Source organism: Molossus molossus, unplaced genomic scaffold (genome assembly GCF_014108415.1).
Source record: "Molossus molossus isolate mMolMol1 unplaced genomic scaffold, mMolMol1.p scaffold_m16_p_16, whole genome shotgun sequence".
NCBI lineage: Eukaryota > Metazoa > Chordata > Mammalia > Chiroptera > Molossidae > Molossus > Molossus molossus.
The window spans coordinates 20703132-20722150 of NW_023425351.1; the positions used below are offsets into that span (position 1 = coordinate 20703132).

Below are 19019 nucleotides of genomic sequence, written 5' to 3' on the forward strand. Positions count from 1 at the left end.
GTTCATTTTTTCCTTTGTTTCTGTTGCTTTAGGTGATGTATCAGTGAAAATTCTGCTGCGTATGATGTCCGAAACTTTGTTGCCTACATTTTCTTCTAGGATTTTATTGACTCATGAGTCACATTTAAGTCTTTTATCCATTTTGAGTTTATTCTTGTGTATGGTGTAAGTTGATGGTCTAGTTTCATTTTTTTGCATGTAGCTGTCCAATTTTCCCAACACCATTTATTAAAGAGGCTGTCTTTACTCCACTGTATGCTCTTGCCTAGGTATTTTCTTTTCTTTTTTTTTTTTTTTATCCTCACCCGAGGATATTTTTTCATTTTTTGTACAGCTAGAGTGGGAGGGAGAGAGAGGAAGGGAGAGAGAGAGAGAAACATCGACGTGAAGGGACACATCGAGTGGCTGCCACCCACACGACCAACCAGGGCCGGGGACAAACTGCAACCGAAGTACGTGCCCTTAGCGGGAACCGAACCCGGGTCTCTCCGGACCGCAGGCCGACGCTTTAACCGCTGAGCTAAACTGGCCAGGGCCTAGGTATTTTCTTAAGACTGCTCTAGTTAGTGGGAAGTAGACAGACACAGAAAATGCAATTTCTATAAATGTCCTTAAAGGGAAGCGACATACCTCTCTTCACCTTTCTTTTTGCATGTAGGAATGTGATTATGACGGCTGGAAGTTGGGCAGTCACCTTGTACTGGGGGAAGTGTTACCATGAGGATGGTGGAGCAAGAGGCTAGAAGCCCAGTATCTGATAGTGTGACAGTGGCCTGGGCTTTGGACTACCTACCTCCAGACTTCTTTTGCATGAGAAAAAACAGACCTCTACCTTAAATTCCTACTATTTTGAATTTGATGTCACCTGCAGCTGAACCTAATTTGAACTGACAGGAGGAGTCATGCAGAAGTATAGGGCCATTGTGTTGAGTTGTACAGAGTGGAAGTTCATTGGGTAAAGGCACCAAGGTGATTGAAGGGTAAATGGGGGCTGAAATTCAGCCTGCCCTTTCCTTTCCAAGCTTTGAACAATGCTGTGCATACCAGGAGGCTGATATACCAGTGGCCCTGTAAAAGAATAAAATTTTGGCCCTGGCTGGTGTGTCTCAGGAGTTACAGCATCAGCCTGTGCACTGAAGGGTCTCGGGTTCAATTCCCAGGTCAAGGACACATACCTAAGTGACAGGTTCAATCCCCAGACCTAGTCTGGGCATGTGCAGAAGACAACCAGTTGATGTGTCTCTCCCACATTGATGTTTCTCTCCCTCCTTTCCAGGCTCTCTAAAAATCACTGGAAAAAAATATCTTGAGAGTTAAGAAGAAAATAAAAATAAAAATAGTGAAATTTTGCCTAGACTCTTAGATCAACATTTTTCAAAATATCACTTGTATACTTCTGGAAGCAGTAATGATTTTAGGTAGTTCCCAGATATACTCTGAAAAGTACTTACTATTAAGTTAAATGGGTTTATATGTCATGGTGATTAGCACTCCATTGTGCAAGTCAGACCTCAATGCTAGGAAGGACAATAAGAAAAGAATATGTTGAGGGGCAGGAATGAAAGCCACCATTATGTAGTGGCTGGAGTACAAGCTCTGGAACCAGACTGCCTGTGTTCAAATCCCTACTCTCATGGTGACTATCTGTTATTTTGGGCACGTTTCTTAACCTCACTCTGTGTCACTTTTCTATAATAGCACTTAACCCACAAGGATGCTAGTCCTGTATAGCCACTGCTGGTTGAAAGCTTACTCTGTGCCAGAAAGTATACATATCTGACCTTATTTTACTCATGAGGCTTAGAAAATTTCATTGCCTTTCCCAAGGTTTACAACCAAGTCTAGTCCAGCCAGAATTCAAAAACTGGTTGGATTCTAAAGCCATGCTTTTTAACTTAGATAATTAAAGCTCAAAGACGAGGTCTGAAAAATTTTACAAGCTTCCTTTTGTATAATCTCAATTTCTGCACTTATAATATGTACAATAGTAGCAAATTCTCTCAAACCGAAAAGGTCTGCGTGGCCCTGGCCAGAGTGTCTCAGTTGGTTGAGTGTCTTCCTGTGCATGGAGATGTTGCCAGTTCAATTCCTGGTCAGGGCACATAAGGAAGGCAGCCAATTGATGTTTCTCACATCAGTGTTTCTCTCTCCCCCTTCCTCTCTCTAAACATGTCTTCATGTGAGGATTAATAAATAAATACATAAAAAGGTCTGTATCGGAGTGGAGCAGGGTAGACTGGAGAGATTAAGACCAACTGGAAGAGTGGACACGTCTTGGGAAATGGCAAGGGTTCTCAGCCTGATCTGAAAATTAGTTCTGCCCTGGGATACGTGGCAAAATGGGAGTGCATGGGAAGCTGACCAGACCTGAAAAGTGCGTCTTTGTGAGTGATATGAAATAGGGACTCTCAAGGTAAGTTCCAGTTCTATTACTCAGTGCTTCTAAAATCTTGCATTGTAAACCACAAAACTAATCCTGTAATTCAGAATGTTTATACTTTGTAAACTATCACCTATTTTATGACTTTGTAAAAACTTAGTCGTTTAAAACTATTTCTTTACATAGAGTCCACATCACACCTATTAGGCAAGGAATCTTTGCCTTTATTGCAAAGATACTAGTGCAACAAATTTCAAAATGTTGCACATCGGCGCTCTGGTTTTACCAATTTGCAGAAAAGTAACTTTACCAGTTACTTTAAACATCTCCTCTTAGGGATCAAAACAACGTTCACCAACTACGCTTCTCTTTACCAAAGTTAACTTTATGCATTCATCAAAATCAACAACATCGCAGGAGGGGACCACAAGTCCATGATTGGGCTCCAGAGTGGCGGTTGAATTGTGAGATATACCTATCAGGTTGCCGGCGTTTGGAGAGGACGGCTCACCTCCTATTTGTGTTTAGGTGTCAGGGCCCAGGGCTCCAACTCAGCCACGTTCGCTGCACGTGCGGACTCGTCCCAGACCGCCCTGGAAGTCTGTCCGGAGGGCGGCTGACTCACCCAGCCACAAAAGTGGCTTTGGATACACTCGGGAGGCTCCCGTGGAGGCCCGGCCACCGCTGCTCGCTCACCCCGGCGGGCGCGGCTGCGGCGGCAACGTCCCAACCGGCCAACGTTCATTCCGCCATCAGAAGGGCGTCGCCGGCCGGCTCCACTACACACCCCGGCAGCCGCCTCCCGCCTAGACCCACTTCTGCCCAAGAATGCCCCGGAATCCCGCTCTGGCCCGGGATCCTGCTGCCACCGCCCCACGCGAGGCCAGCAGCCTCTGTGGCTGGAAAGAAGGAAGCTACCGAAGCAACCCTGGAAGTTGGCGCGCGCAGCCGCAGAGGCGCGCTTCCTCCGTGGCGCATGCGCCCAGGGGCCGGCCGCGCGGCTCCGGTTGCCGGTGACGTGGCGTGCGGGGGCGGAGCCCAGGCTGCTGGCGGGAGGGTGGGGGAGGAAGAGCGAGGTGAGCGCGGACGTCAGAGTGGAGAGCGGAAGGTCAGGGAGGCTCGGAGCGGAAGTGAGACTAGGGAGTCTGTCCGCCATTGTGGACCCAAGAAGCGGAGAGCGAGAGGGGAAGACGAGCGTGCAAGCGGAAGAGACGGGCCCCTTCCACCGACTCCCGAGCGCAAGGCCCTGTTTCTGGCTTCTCAGCGAGCGGCGGCTGCGGCGGCGGCTGGAACAGTCTACTCGGCTGAGGGCGGCTTCCAACTGCTGTGAGTGCACGGGGAGAGGCCCAGGCGGCGGCGGCGGCGGCAGCTCTCGGGTTGCGGTGAAGAATGTCAGCCACTAGCGTGGATCAGGTGAGGGAGCCGAGGCCTCAGGCTCGGCAAAGGCCCGAGCCCCGGAGTCCCACCCTCGCGTGGGGCTTCGGCTCCTCCCCGTCGCCGCCGCTGCCGGCCCCATAACGGTGCCCCGGGCGCAAGTTGCTGCGGTCCTGCCGCCCGGGCCGGGGCGTGCGCCCCGGCTCCGAGTCTGCGGTGGAGGCGGGAGGCCGCGGGGGTGGGGAAGCACTGCTCCTCGGCCTCAGGACGCATCCCGAGGGCGGCAGACATGGTGCTGAGCCCCGGCGAGCTCGGGGGACGGACCCCGGGTGGCGGTAGTCGGGTTAAAGACGGGGTGGTTGGGAAATCGGTGGCCATGGGGATATGGTGGCTTTGACTCCCACGCGGACTGTTTTAGAATAACTTATATTTAATAACGGCTCTGATTAACACTTTTCCTTTTTTCTTTTTCTTTTCCTTCTCATTACGACACCTTTCGTCTTGCTACACAGAGACCTAAAGGGCAAGGAAATAAAGGTGAGTTTGGGTGTTTTTATCTTATTCACCAATGTTGGTTCGATGTTACTTTTTAAACTCTGTGAGGGCCTTTCTGTTTGTTTTTGCTCATTTTTTTTTTTTTTTTTTAATGTAGGATTTGAGAAGCATTCATCACGGTTAAGGCAGCCAAATGTTATCCAAACCTTTGGTATTTCCTTGCCACTTTTGTAGAAAGCAAAGTGGTACAAGAAACAGTTTTCTACTTAGTTATATTTCAGTTCAGGAGTTATCATTATGAATGTAAAAATGTTACAATGTATCTGTATTATGTAACTTTATGCCACAAGGAATTTTTATGTCTGTGTAGTTAAGTGGAGATTTTGTTTGACATGTTTGGGTTACATTGGAACATGCCACCCCATAGTCACATGAGTACAAATTGTACTGTTAATCACTCATTCTACTGAAGTTAGTTGGCTATGTTAGAGATCAAAACTGAACAGGCATGTCAACTCTGATAGTCCTGATTGCAAGGTGAGGCTCAACTTGGTATTCTAGACAGGACCAACTGAAGGATATAATTTCCTGCCAGGATTATGTGGTTCACTATTTAATTTTTTAAAAAGAAAGTACTACTGAAAGTAAAGCATTTAAAAAAAATAAATGTATTTTGTATTTATTAAAATAGAGTAATACAGTCAGTTGACTGAAACATGAACATGATCATGTGACATGAGTGAGCATAGAACAATAACTGCTTTCTTGGGACAGTGCCAATTAAATAACATTACAGTGAATTATATATTTATGACAGTTTGTAATAGGGCTTGAAATTAGACTAAATAGAATTAGGCTTCCTGTTTTTTATTTCAGTAGCAAAATATTACCTAGAAAATAAGGTCTACAATAGCTTTTTAGATGTAATTCAGTTTCTTTATATTCAGATTTTTATTTGCTATTACAAATTTGAAAGGATTAGGTACTGTATACACAGTTTAATTTTCTTTGAATTGTACAATTTGAGAATTTGTGTATACCATATATAATGTACTATATTAAGTAACATAAATTTATTGCTTTGTTTTGATTAAAGATGTATTTTTTTGGAGTATATACACATTTGGAAATTTTAAATTCTAGAATTTAATTTTTAGACTGCACTTTTTAATTTTAGGATCATTTTTTTAATGTTGTGCGCATAAACCTCAGAATTTGAGATTGTTGATTTATTTTAAGTGAGTTTTTAAAAAACATTTGTAAATTTAAAAAGAATTATCTACTACCTTTTTTTGCTAGTCTTCCTATTAGGAAGTATGTAGACTTGGAATTTTGTGCCCATTATTGCTTAGGGTAAATTATTTTATCCTAGATCTGTGGGGAGGTGGCACTTTGTAAGGCTATTTGAAATGCTAAGTGTTTTGTGTTAATCTGCTTTAAGGTAAGTAAGCAAGTTGTGTGAAGTACTTGTTTGACAAAACAAAATAGAGTATCCACAGTATTTAGTAAGTCATTAATGTAAGCTTGATTTTTGACAATCATTTCACTTAGGTATATTCTAGTGTCATCTTTGACATTATAAATATAAACTATATGTAAATAATATTGTATATTGACTATAAATAAATACTTTTGGTTATTAAAATGTTTTAATCTACCAGTATCACCTTTGTTAGATGTATTTAGATACACATACAAAGTATTTATTTGGATAGTTCTTTATTCCAAGAAATTTTCTTTCTCCCTTATTGTTCAGTTCATAATCTCATTCATGGATAGAATGATGGACTGGGGTTCCTAGGAGATCTGTGTTCTAATACTGCTTGTGGCCACTGACTTGCCACGTGAGCTTGAACACAGTGCATCTTTTGATCAGAATTTTCCCTCTATAAAATAAAACTTAATAATTCTAGCCATAAATCCTATTTATATTATGAAGATTGTTGTAATTACAATAGTCCACTGCTCTTGGAAGTATATTTGTTGAGTTTCTTTTCATGTTCCTCACCTCATCTCTTCTTTTAAATATGTTTTTATTAATTTTAGAGAAAGAGGAAGAGGGGAGGGAGAGAGAGAAACCTCGATGTGAGAGAGAACTATCAATCGGTTGCCTCCTGTACACACCCGACCCAGATATTGAACCCATAACCTGGGCTTGTGCTCTGACTCGGAATCAACCAGCAACCTTCCATTGCAGAGGACCATGCTCAACCAAATGAGCCACACTGGCCAAGGGCCTCACCTCATCTATTTTTAAGATGCAGGAATACTATTGCCTAAGATACAGCAGGAGGGAAAACTCTACTGGCCTAAAAATACTGGTAGTCATTTAAGGTGCTTTAAAATGGTAGATACTATAAGAGCACAAATACACATATGCATTATTTGTATTTTTATGCCTCTGCAGGGAGAATTACAAGGCGAAAGCAGCACCTCCAGTGAACTGATATGAGTAGCTATATGTGTGTTTGAGAAAAACTACTCTGCCTTAGTTGACTTGGTTTTCAAGCTAGTGAAATTGTTTTACAGTTATTCTGTTTACCTTTATGAAGCTTTAGAAAGCAAAGCTATTTTTCTTGAACTCCAGCCTCAGTATTCTAAGTACATGAGTGTTAAACTTGAATTCAGAACTTACCAACTTATGAAAAATACATGTCCCTGAGGAGTTGTCAGAGTTTTGAAAGCAGGATCCTTTTCAGTTCATATAATTTCAGAGATGCTGTGTTTCTTCCCTGAAATATTGTTAGTCAACAGCGTTGGCTTTACACCTGGCTTTAGCATCTTAGATTTTCTACTGTTTTCCTGTTTATCTTTAATGGTATGAATATGCTAAAGGAACTGAAATTAAAATTTAAAGGGAATTCTACAGCAATATTTTTGTAAGGCAAAAATGCTTTTATAGTATAAACAGTTCTAAGTTTACTTGTTTATAAGTTTTAATCCTTTATATTCATCTATTGTCTCTCATATATTAGAATTGTTTTTATTGTTGGCCAAGGTGTAGTACTAAAGGGTAGTAGAAGTTTAAGCATGATTATTAACTACTGGTCCATAATTTAAAACTGACTTTATATCACTTTTATTTATTAACAAGAAGGATTTTTGCTTGCCGGAATCAAAGTGTATTGTTCCTTTTCCTGCAGGCACCACAGAGAAAAGTGTAGTAGTCTCAGACCTTATTGCTTGCTTCCTCCTATTTTTTAAGTTTATAAATAGATATATAGAAAGAAATCTATTTTTTCGCTCCTCCCTTCTCTCTTCCCCTCCAAACATTATTTGATACAACTGCAATTTCAAAAAATTAGGAAATTTGGCGGTGTTTTAGTGCTCCAGAAAAGTAGTTGAAAATGCCTTTTATTTTGGCAATATTCTTTTGTAACCTCTCCCCATCTCCCATCTGGATATGATTGCAAAGCACTTAACTGTCATTTTAGGCTTTATTTTATTATTAATCCTCAAAACATTCTTGTAAGGAGATAGAGGGTATATGGTATTGTCGCTGTTTTTGTAGGTGGGAAAACATGATGCACAGATCTGTTGACTTTCCTAACTTGATGTAGTCAGACCAGAGCAAAGAATCACCTGGCTCCTAAGGCCCATGTTCTATCTTGATTTGACTCTGCTTCATAGAGCAGAGGAAACAGGCGAAGAATCATGTAAGTCATCTGTTCTTTATTCCCTGAAGAACTTGTACAGACTATGGAACTAGCTTGGATTTCATTTCTGTTTAATGGCTCTCAATCTCTGAGACGTTAAATTGTCATTAAGTAATGTTCAAAAACTAAAGTCTTTAAGATAGTTGAATTTCTTAAATGTATTCCTCTGAAATTCAAGGGTTAGCTTCTTATTCAGATTTTAATTGAATGCAAATTACTTGTCAGTATGCATAAAATACTTTCAATTAAACATTTCCTTAGATTGATGGACTCCTTGAATAATCTTTTAGGATTTCTTAGGCATTTATGCATCACTTATAAATGATTGTAGACTATTTAGTGTGTGTGAATGTTTTGTTCTTAGTCTCAGCCTCTTAAAAGAATAGAAAGGATAGAACAGAGGAAATAAGTATAGCATTGTAATGTGTATTTAGGTAAGGTTTAAGTAGGCACTGTTTACTGTATTAGCAGTATGGATTAAATTTGTGAGAATCTAACAAATAAAAGAAGTAGATAGTTGTGTTTTGAAATGGGTAGCTGTTTCAAATATGTACTGACTAATATTACTAGTGTAATAGTCCAAAAGTGTAGTTTTTCAAGAAGTGATAAACTATGCATAGCTACCTTTGATAAAGGAGTAGTAAAGACAGTGGTAAAGGAGAACAGGTATGTTAGAGTCTCTTAGGCTGACATGATTAGCCCACCAGGAATAACCTAAAGTACCTACCTTTGTATTTTCATTTCTAGTGGCTGTTAACTTATTTAATTTCCGAGGAACACATTTAGCTCAACCCTGGCTCTGATGCTATCTTTTATCATACTGAGTTAAACCACCTCAGTGGATCAAGTTGACCATTAAGTTTATCTTATACTCTTTAAGGAGCAATGTAGGTTTACTTTGAAGGCTTCATAATATAGCATCGTTTCTTTGAGTGATCCTTTCTACTCAGTTGGAGGCAAAGAACTAAAGAATACTGCCTATTTTTGCTCCTATATTATTGTCAACTCTATTATATTGTAGGTGATCTAAATTCAAATTAGGAAAAATAAAAATGGTATGCTATTATAAAGAAACACAACTTAAATCCATTGCCCCCAAACTTAATTTATGATATTTTGTGACACTATTTTTAAGTAATGAATCCCCAGATATTTAGGGTTTTTTTGTTGTTGTTTCTAACAGATTAGTCAATAAATCCATTAGAAAGTTTCAACTTTTTACATCTTCATGTGTGTTTCAAAAGTAGTGTAGAGCAGTATATTTATGCCAGCACATCAAGTTTTGGTCTGGTAAAACTTCTGTGATTCTAAAGTAATTTTTAGTCCTATTTGTAATATTTTATATAATAATATTCAAGATTATTGCATACTGTCTTTGAATACTCTGATGAGGTAAGGTACGTAGGTACTATTGATATTCTCCTTGAACAGAGAAGTACAGTCACAGAGGCTAGTTCACTAATTAGATATCGATCACCCAGGTTCTCAGTGTTGGATTTAGGATTCAGACCCAGGACCTTCTTACCTCAAGTCTGCTCAAAAACACTGAGACAGTGTCAAGCGAATAATAACTATAGAGCATTTATGGAAATGATCTCTGAACAAATAAGGCATTATAAATTATTCTGATTGGTTTTCTTGTGTATTGCAAAAGTAAAGGTTATCTTTAGTGTCTGAATTTTATTTGTACTTCCATGTGAAAGTCTTCATGATTTTTTGGTTTACAACTAAGTCCCTTTTTTTTTTGTTTGTTTGTTTTGTTTTTTTATCCTCACCCGAGGACATTTTTCCATTTTTTGTTCAGATAGAGTGGGAGGGAGAGAGAGGAAGAGAGAGAGAGAGAGAAACATCGACGTGAAAGGGACACACCGAGTGGCTGCCACCCGCACGACCAGCCAGGGCCGGGGACAAACTGCAACCGAGGTACATGCCCTTAGCGGAAACCGAACCCGGGTCTCTCCGGACCGCAGGCCAACGCTCTAACCGCTGAGCCAAACCGGCCAGGGCGTGGGCCCTTTTTGTTTAGATTTTTCTCATGCTCATTGTGATACTGCTTCAAGTTAATTGTAGTTACTTTCTTTAACTAGAAACATTTAAGATATTTATTGTAACTTTAGTTACAAGAAAAGTTCTTTACCTTTATTGGACTAAGTAACAGAAAGACTTAACAAAGTTAGAGAACATTCAGAAATCTGTCTACAATACCATTTGAAGTGATATTTTAGATTCAAATATAGCATTAGCAAACCATTCCAACATTTTAATTTAACTGCTTACTTACTACAGTGTTGAAATTGGGGTATTTGCTTTATGTTTTTGGTAATGGGAAGTGTATATATAATTTGTATTTCTCTAACTTTAGGCTTATCTATACAATATTTATAAGTTTTTGGTGGCACATAAATATTTATATCCAAAATTAAGTTAACCTTAAGAGAGTTTTTAAGTGAAAAGAACAAAAGGATAATTTTTTGTGACTTGGTTTGAAAAATACTGAGAATGTGAAAAATACTATTCTGTGATCGTCATAATGATGACTACAACACATCTAATACAAACATATTTTTTAGTTTCAGTACAAAACGGTTCCATTCATCAAAAAGATGCTGTAAATGATGATGATTTTGAGCCATACTTAAGTAGCCAGACAAATCAGGTAAGTCTGACAGTTCCATATTTAGCAAATTAGCTTATATTAGTATTAATTGATTTCTAAATAGATATTTTAATAGAATGAGACTAACCATAACATGAATCAATCTAATGTACCTGCATAATAGTGAATAGCAGTTGCAGGTTTATGGCATAGAAGAGTTCTTTAAAAATTATACACAACTGAAACTACATTATGAAATATAAAGATTTTAAGATGAACATTATATATATGTATTATAGCTTGTTTGAATGTTGAAAGAATTTAATCTTTTAATGTCACTGTCATCTCGCAGGCAAAGCAGATTACAAGGTTTAATTAACTAGAAATTTGTGGGAGAGGACCGATTAGTTTATTCTTGCAACTTTTAGTTAAATGTGATATTTTCTTTATAAGTCATTCCTATTTGAATTTCACTGAAAATTAAAGTTTTAATTTAACCTGGTAATGTAGGGGATATATAAATAAATAAAACAATTAAGACTTTATAAACACTTCTATATTGTAGGCATGGAGAATTTAATCAAATCAAATAATTGGTGGCTTTTGAGGTTCTTGTGTGTTTGGAATGTTCAAAAATCTTGTGAATTTGTATACAAGAATAATTTAGATTTAAACATTAAAAAATGGTGTTCTTAGTCTCTATACCATTTCTGTCTTCATCCATTTGTTAATAAAAATGTCACTAATAGAAATAAATGTAAAAATAAACTTTTGTTTTAACCAGTTTCTTTAGGGAAAACATTCTGGAATGAAGCTGCTTTTGTTGCTTTGCTTAGGGAAAAAAAAGATACATGAAAAAATCTACCTTGAAATCTTAACCTCTAGTTTTTTAAAACTAAAAGAACAAGGAACCAAGTGTTATTGCACAACTTTACAGTTTTAGAGCAAATTTAAGCAAAAAGTAGTTCCTGTTTTGTAGTACATAGAATTATTTTTAGGACTGTGAGGAGCCATGGTTATGTTTTACCTGATTAACTTCTTGGTAATTTCTTTAACTGCCCCTTCTATCTGTTGATCTGCATTCCTAGCATATGTTGGGAGGGAATAAATAAATGAAAAGAAGAAAAATGGTGATAAAATCTATGAAAGTTTGGCTACTCTTAAAAATGAAAATTTTCATTTCATATTTATATACTCTATGATCCCAATAAATTTACTTTCCACCTAAATGTTGTGAAAGAATGTATCATTGGAAAATAAGGGAAGATCATTTGTTGTGCAATGTAGTGCAAGTTTTAAAAGAAACATACAGTGTTCTATTTGGGGCTACACAGTAACCCAGTAACCTCAGTTTATATTCCGTACGGCAGTATTTTCTAACTTTTTTGAGAAATTCTGATAAAAGAGGTATATTAGATACCCCCACCCCAAGGTCTTCATGATCAGATAAGTTTGAGAAGTTCATTTGGTTTAAATAATTGAATTGTGGGGTGCTTTTGCTACTTGACTTTATACTTTATTAAAATGTAAAATGAATTTCTAAGACAAGGATATAGTATGCAGGTCCTCTGTCTTCATTGTTCAAACTCTGTTTTCAAGGAATTTTAATGTATTGTAAGTGTTTGAAAATGCTACCATAAGAATCCTCGCTTTACTTGGTAACAAATATTTTATAATTCATTTGTCACAGGGGCTTAGAAGATTGGTAATTTGGCATTCCACAGAGGTGCTTCAGGTCTGCCTAGGGGAGACTCGGGGAGGGTGCCCTTGATCCTACCCTTGTGGCAAACAGAGCTCTGCTTTGCTTTTTATCTGCTATTATATTGGAATTTTGTGTAAGATTTCACTTGTTAAAAAAAATAATTGTTTTAAGTGTTAGAAAATTAATTTTTAAGACTATAAACACACTTATCTTAATAAACCCAATTTTTAAATTGTATTATAAAAGCTTCCTTATGTTGGCAAGATGTCTATGAAAGATTTGTTTTAATGTGTTTAAATGGAAGGTCTTATGCTTTATGTTAATTAAATCATTTTAATTCATGATATTTGAATTAATATAGTCATGTGCTATTTCAAGAGAGGTTTTACAGTTTGGTACTAGTAAGGATGTATTTTACTTCCCTCTCCTTGCCAGTACTCATGAATAGGTTTACAGCAGTTGTCTTTCTCTGTAATACTAAAAATAATTATGTGTAGTCAGGATACATACTTTTTAAAGTGCACTATAGTTCGGCTGGTGTGGCTCAGTGGTTGAGCGTCAACCTCTGCACCAAGAGGTGCTGGTTTGATTCGTGATCAGGACACATACCCAGGTTGTGGGCCAAATCCCCAGTAAGGGGCATGCAGGAGGCAGCAAGTCGAAGTTCTCTCTCATTGATCTTTCTATCTTTCTCCCTCTCACTTCCTCTTTCTCTCTAAAATCCTCTCTCTCTGAAATCAATAAAGAGAAAAACTTTTTTTTTTTTTTTTTAAATAAAGTGCACTACAATTATAGAATATTGAACTCTGGGTCTTTTGGAGAGAAAAATGAAAAATTATCTGAAATCTGAAAGTAAGTTCTATAAGAGTTTAAATTACTTAGCTGAACTAGACTATCTTAACTACTTAGATGAACCAGACAATAAAAATTGACCTTTTAGAGCGCATTAGTGAAAACTTGATTTATTGGTAAAATATAGCAAGTAATTTGCAAGTTTAAATTTCTGCAAGTATTTATAGGTCCTTGTACTAACCTAGCTGAAGAAATTGTTTAATTTTTTTAATGTTCAATTAAATATACAATGACTTTAAAATTAAATCCTGTCATCTGATTTTAATATTATAAATAAGAAAAATGGATTTTTTTTCTGGAAAGGTGTTTAATGTTTTTCGGTAATTGAAATTGTTTTGTATACTTAGATCTAATTCACATCAAACCCAGGAATACTTTAAACCAGACTTTTGGCCCTCTGTGGCAGCATATTGCTTCTATTTTCTAGGGTTTACTTTGTTAGGGAATAATTTTTATATTAATTTACAAATGAATGAATGTCCTGCAGGTCTTAAAATTAGTTCTCTGTTGTGGATATATCAGGTGCAGCCAAATGGGAGGTTTCTGTTTGGTAAGGAAGGTAGGATTTTGAAACTCAAGCCTTAACCAGTACTTTGGAAGACAAGATGCATTTAAGCTTTGTGAAATGTGTTTTTGTTGCTTTTGTTAATTCTGTCTTGTGTTTATTTCTTTCATTTTTTAATGATGTTTACAATTTTATGCTTAAATATTTTACTTAATTATGAAGTGGATGTGCATGTTACATTTATGTAAAATATTTGCTATGTAGGTTTTTTTGTTGTTCTCAAGACATCACTATTTAAGTAAAAATGAATGTCAAAAAAACAGTTCTCTATAATTTCTCAGAATAATCACACAATTATATTGATCAGAAAATTCAGGTTTAATTGGTACCATTAAAGGTGCCATATCAATTTTAAGAATAAATTGGAAAAATGAAGTTTGAGTTTGTCTGTTTTATATGTGGGTAAATATATTCCTAACCATGTTTATCAGGGAGGAGGTATAGAGAGCTAAAAGTATTTTAATATTTTGAATTTTGTTATTTTCTGTTCCTGTCCTTAGTTAAGGTTTTCATTATCTCTGCCTGTTCAAATGATTTTCTAAATGGTAATTCTGTATCACCACTTGGAGTCTTCTTAAAGTCGAAGCTTGATTGTGCCATTGTCATTAAAGAATTTACCTCAACTTCACAGCACATCCCTTCCTGCTTCATCTTTGATCAACTTTCTTTAACTTATTCAGGGAAATAGTTATTCTTATTTTCTGAAAATATAAATGTTTTCTTTCATGATCTCAATATGTATTATTTGCACACATCCACACACTGACTCTTACATCTATTACTTCTGGTCTTTTCTGATTCCCTCCAGTTACTTGCACCCTTCTCTTTGTGCTAGAGCGTTTGTTTGCTTTGCTTGTACTTCCATTACAGTACTTATCAAACTGTAGGGTAAATATGTCTTCCCCACTAGATGTGAAGTCCTATAGATCAGAGACCATGTTTTTCATCTTTTTGTCTCCAGTAACTGGCACTTTACTCTGTTTTATAGCAGCCATTCATTGAATACTTATTGAATGAATGGATTAGGTTATCTTCTAGAATTAGGGAGTGAAAAATTATGGTTAATGAAAAGTCAGTTTAATTGAGTATGATCTAGAATACATTTTTCTTAGGATATTTTTATGATTTAAATGTGTATCATACTTTTGTTCAAGTACAATATTTTTTAATATTAAGGAAAATATAGGTAAGCATTAAAAGTAGACTAAACTCTACTTTTTGTTAATTCAGAAGTGAAATCTGGGGATTGAAGTACCTCAGGTTCTTAAAGGAAAGCAGTATTGTTTTTCACTGTGCAAAAGTGCTGTAATTGGTGGAATAATGCCTCAGTCTTTTTTTTTTATTTATTTATTTTAATCCTCATCCGAGGACATTTTTCCATTTTTTGTACAGATAGAGTGGGAGGGAGAGAGAGGAAGAGAGAGAGAGAGAAACATCGATGTGAAAGGGACACATCGAGTGGCTGCCACCCGCACGACCAACCAGGGCCGGGGACAAACTGCAACCGAGGTACGTGCCCTTAGCGGGAACCGAACCCGGGTCTCTCCGGACCGCAGGCCGACGCTCTAACCGCTGAGCCAAACCAGCCAGGGCTTTTTTTATTTTTTTATTGAACTTCTGAAACATTGTATATGGTGTTCTTTCTTGGGAGTTTGGATATTTATGAAGCAAAAATGGGTATTAAGTTACCTTAACTCAAAACAAAATAAAACTGAAAGACTGTTTGTTAATCCTCACCCGAGGATATTTTTCCATTGAATTTTAGATAGAGTGAAAGGGAAGGGGAGAAAGAGAGAGAAACAGAAACATCAATATATGAGAGAGACACATTGATTGGTTGCCTCAGACTGGGCCTGGGATCAAAGCTGCAACTCAGGTGCATGCCATTGACCGGAATCAAACCTGAGACCCTTTGGTCCGCTGGCCAATGCTCTTAACTGCTGAGCCAAACCGGCCAGAGCTGAAAGCCAAACCGGCCAGAGCTGAAAGACTTTGTTATAATTGAGTTGTATTAAAATGTCCTCAGCTCAGAATATAAACTTTTTCTTATTCAGGTTTTCTTTGAGGTAATAGAAAAACAGTTGATCTGCAAGCTGTGGGATAATAACTATAAACGATTTTAAAATTCTAAGGAAGGACTTTTAATTTTCCGTAGTTTAGTTTTTCAAATAAAAAACTAGTTAAAGGTTAACTATTTTCATGTAGCATTTTGCATTTTTAAAAAATCATTTTAAAAAAGCATTTTTAAAAAATCTTTACAATTGATTAGAGCAGCAGGTAGTATTCTCATTTTATCAATGAATTAACAATGTTAGAGAAATTAAATGATCTGAGGAGATCACTGACATGGAAAGTGGAAGAGTACAGAATTGAGCCCAATCCTTGCCTACTACGTCACATTATGACTTTATACTCTGAGAGCGTGCGTGTGTGTGTCTGTGTGTGTTTTTAATCCTTCCCCAAGTATCTGCTTTTATTGATTTTAGAGAGGAAGAGAGAGATAGAGAAATATCGATGTGAGAAAGAAACTTTAATCAGTTGCCTCCTGAGCTTGCCCCCACCAGTGATCGAACCCGCAACCTAGGTATGTGCCCTGGCTCGGAATCGAACTTGAAACCTTTTGATGTATGGGGTGATGCTCTAGCCATCTGAGCAACTCAGCCAGGGCCATGACTTTATACTCTTAAGATCTGCACTAGCTTTGGTATTATACAAATGTGCTTGATAATTAAGTTATGTTTTAAAGAGGCAGGTTAAGTTGTGTTAATAAATATATAACTATTGTTGATTGAATACTTAATGTGCCTTGGCACTGTATCTTTGTTTCCGTTTAATAGAGAAGAAAACAGTTCAGAGTTGTAACTTGGCTACTTTCACGTAGCTGATAAGTAGTACCTCGGCTGGGATTAGAATTTTGTTGCCTCATGGTTTAACTTCAACCTTAAATGGCTTCTTCAGTGGTTCTAAATTTATGCTGTAGGTAAAGGGTTTGTGCATCTGTTCTCACCACTATGTTTATTATAGCCATTGATTATTATATCACTCTTTATATGTATATATTACTATTTTTTTCTTCCAGTTAGTTTTTTTTAGTATAAGGGAAATACCAAAAATTTTACATCACTTTGTTTAAAGATTGTATGTTAAAGAATATAGTAAAATTTCACTATTACTACTTTCCAAAATATTAATATTTTTAAATAAACTATTTAAAACTATTTTACATAAACTGAAATTGATTGTTTCATTATAACAATGTTTTAAGTAACAGGTGAAAGTAAGTTTTGAGTTATTTTCCATCATCAGGAAGTGGAAAATTTTGTTTTTTCCACTACCAAGGTGCATTCATCTAATTGATATTCCACTTAGCAATTAGAAATTTATTTTATATTTAGAAAAACATTTAGAAATATTTCCATTATCAAAGCTCTATTAGTTTAAACTGTGTTGGCCATATCTTTTTTTATTTTTTTCTAACTTTGAAGAGTTTCCTACAACTTTGTTTTTTACTAGAATCCAAACTGAAGCTTTGCCTTTTGAAAGTAGATTGCTTAAGTTACTGTCATAGATAGAGCTAAGGAAAAAAACATCTCATTCAGCTAAAACTACTGAGAGAATAGGGAAATAAATGGTTAACAGTTTCATAAACTGGAGGAAGCAGGCCTTTTATCCTGTATCCTTTAGGACTGTAGGTGGTAGTAATAGTACTGTGGATAGCTCTGTTGTCACACAGGGACAATAATGCATCTCTGCCTATTAGCCTGAGCTGTTTGATAGGCAGAGATAACTAATGGAGCACATTTTTTAAGTAATTTAAACTTAGTACTTTGACAAAATTACTAATGTAGGGAGTAGTAAATATAATAATTTAAAAAAATAATTAAAAAGATATCTAATCAAAGACTTTCACACCCAAAAAGGTTTGGGCCTATTCCAGCTCCAGAGGTGACAGGATTGGCAAAACTTTGTTCCCTATTAAAATAATAGTAGAGCCCTGGCCGGTTTGGCTCAGCTGTTAGAGCGTCGGCCTGCGGTCCTGAGAGACCCGGGTTCGGTTCCCGCTAAGGGCGCGTACCTCAGTTGCATTTTGTCCCCGGCCCTGGTCGGTTGTGCGGGTGGCAGCCACTCGATGTGTTCCTTTCACATCGATGTTTCTCTCTCTGTTCCTCTCTCTCCCTCCCACTCTACCTGAACAAAAAAATAAAATAAAATAAAATAATAGTAGAGGTTTGGGACTTGCTTTCTCCTTTCTGTCTGTCTGTCTCTCTCATTAGTACAGGTTACAGAATCAGTTAAAACAGAGTTGACACACAGTGGCCCAGGGACCAAATTCAGTCCATGCTGTTTTCTTTGAGAAAACCCTTGAGTTAGCAGCCTTTTACAAAAGATTTTTTTTAAAAAGATGATTATGTGGCAGCTTAGTTTGCAAAGCTTAAAATATGTATTTGTTCTTTAGCCCTGGACTACACTGTGGGTATAGATAAATTAGGAACTTGATGTGTAACTGTTGTGCAAAATTCAGCATTTGTGAGGGTGAAACAACAGTATTCAAAATAAGTTATGAGTATAATTTTGCAAACACTTTATTTTGAAAAATGAACTTAAAAACTTTCTACCTATTCTGCTCTTCCACTCCCACGTCCAGATAAGGATTTACTGAGTCTAGGTTTCAGTGCCAACATTCTAAATTAAAACTTTGAAACTGATTACCTACCTCCATATTTAGCCCAGCTCTCCTACTCTTCCCTCTTGTGGAATTTGTTCACTTTCCTTGTGTTATGTGTCTTTAGCTGTAGGTTTTCTTTTACAGTAGGTGTCTTATATCAGTGTTTTTCACAGTGTAGGCATTCAGTAAGTGTTTGGTTAAAATTAATAATAAATAAATAGATACTTTAGTAACTTTAAACTTAAAAAAGACTTTTAAAAATATTTAATATATTATGTATGTTCACTTATACTGGCTGACCTCCTGTACATTTTTATTAAGCTTTTTAGAGTTTTATATTATAGTGACTTCTTTGTCAATATGAAACCCTATTGAGTTTTTTGAGGTGTTTTTTTTTTTTTTGAGATTGGAAGGTGGGGTGAGGGTGGAAAGAGAGAAACATCGATTGGTTGTCTACCACCTGACCCCACCAGGGCCAGGAACAAGTCGATGCTCTTAACTGCTGAGCCAAACCAACCAGGGCTAGTATTTTTATTTTTAACAAATAATTTAGTGATCTGTTATGCTTGTGAGTGTGTGTCATCTTCATGGCTAGTAAAGTTTACTTACTAATTTCTTCAATAAATTTTTTGTTGCCCTGGCCAGTTTGGCTCAGCGGTTGGAGCATCAGCCTGCAGACCAGAGAGTTCCAGGTTCGGTTCCCGCTAGGAGCATGGACAAAAAAAAAAAGAAT

The 19019-nt window shown here is 37.0% G+C and overlaps 1 protein-coding gene across 12 annotated transcripts in view; it reads left to right on the forward strand.

Annotated features, from left to right (window-relative positions):
* The first annotated feature begins 3444 nt into the window (after positions 1-3444).
* Positions 3445-19019, forward strand: part of YTHDF3 (YTH N6-methyladenosine RNA binding protein 3) — a 41363-nt gene continuing 25788 nt past the window's right edge. For 3 of the 12 annotated variants that reach the window (XM_036263634.1, XM_036263638.1, XM_036263636.1), the window contains exons 1-3: positions 7571-7905; positions 10476-10561; positions 12192-12236. In XM_036263634.1, the coding sequence (XP_036119527.1) occupies positions 7848-7905; positions 10476-10561; positions 12192-12236 (189 nt within the window). In that variant the 5' untranslated portion in view covers positions 7571-7847. Of the gene's footprint in view, positions 3794-4266; positions 4292-7570; positions 7906-10475; positions 10562-12191; positions 12237-19019 lie in introns of those variants that run through there. The other 9 variants (XM_036263643.1, XM_036263641.1, XM_036263640.1 and 6 more) reach the window with 7 other exon arrangements.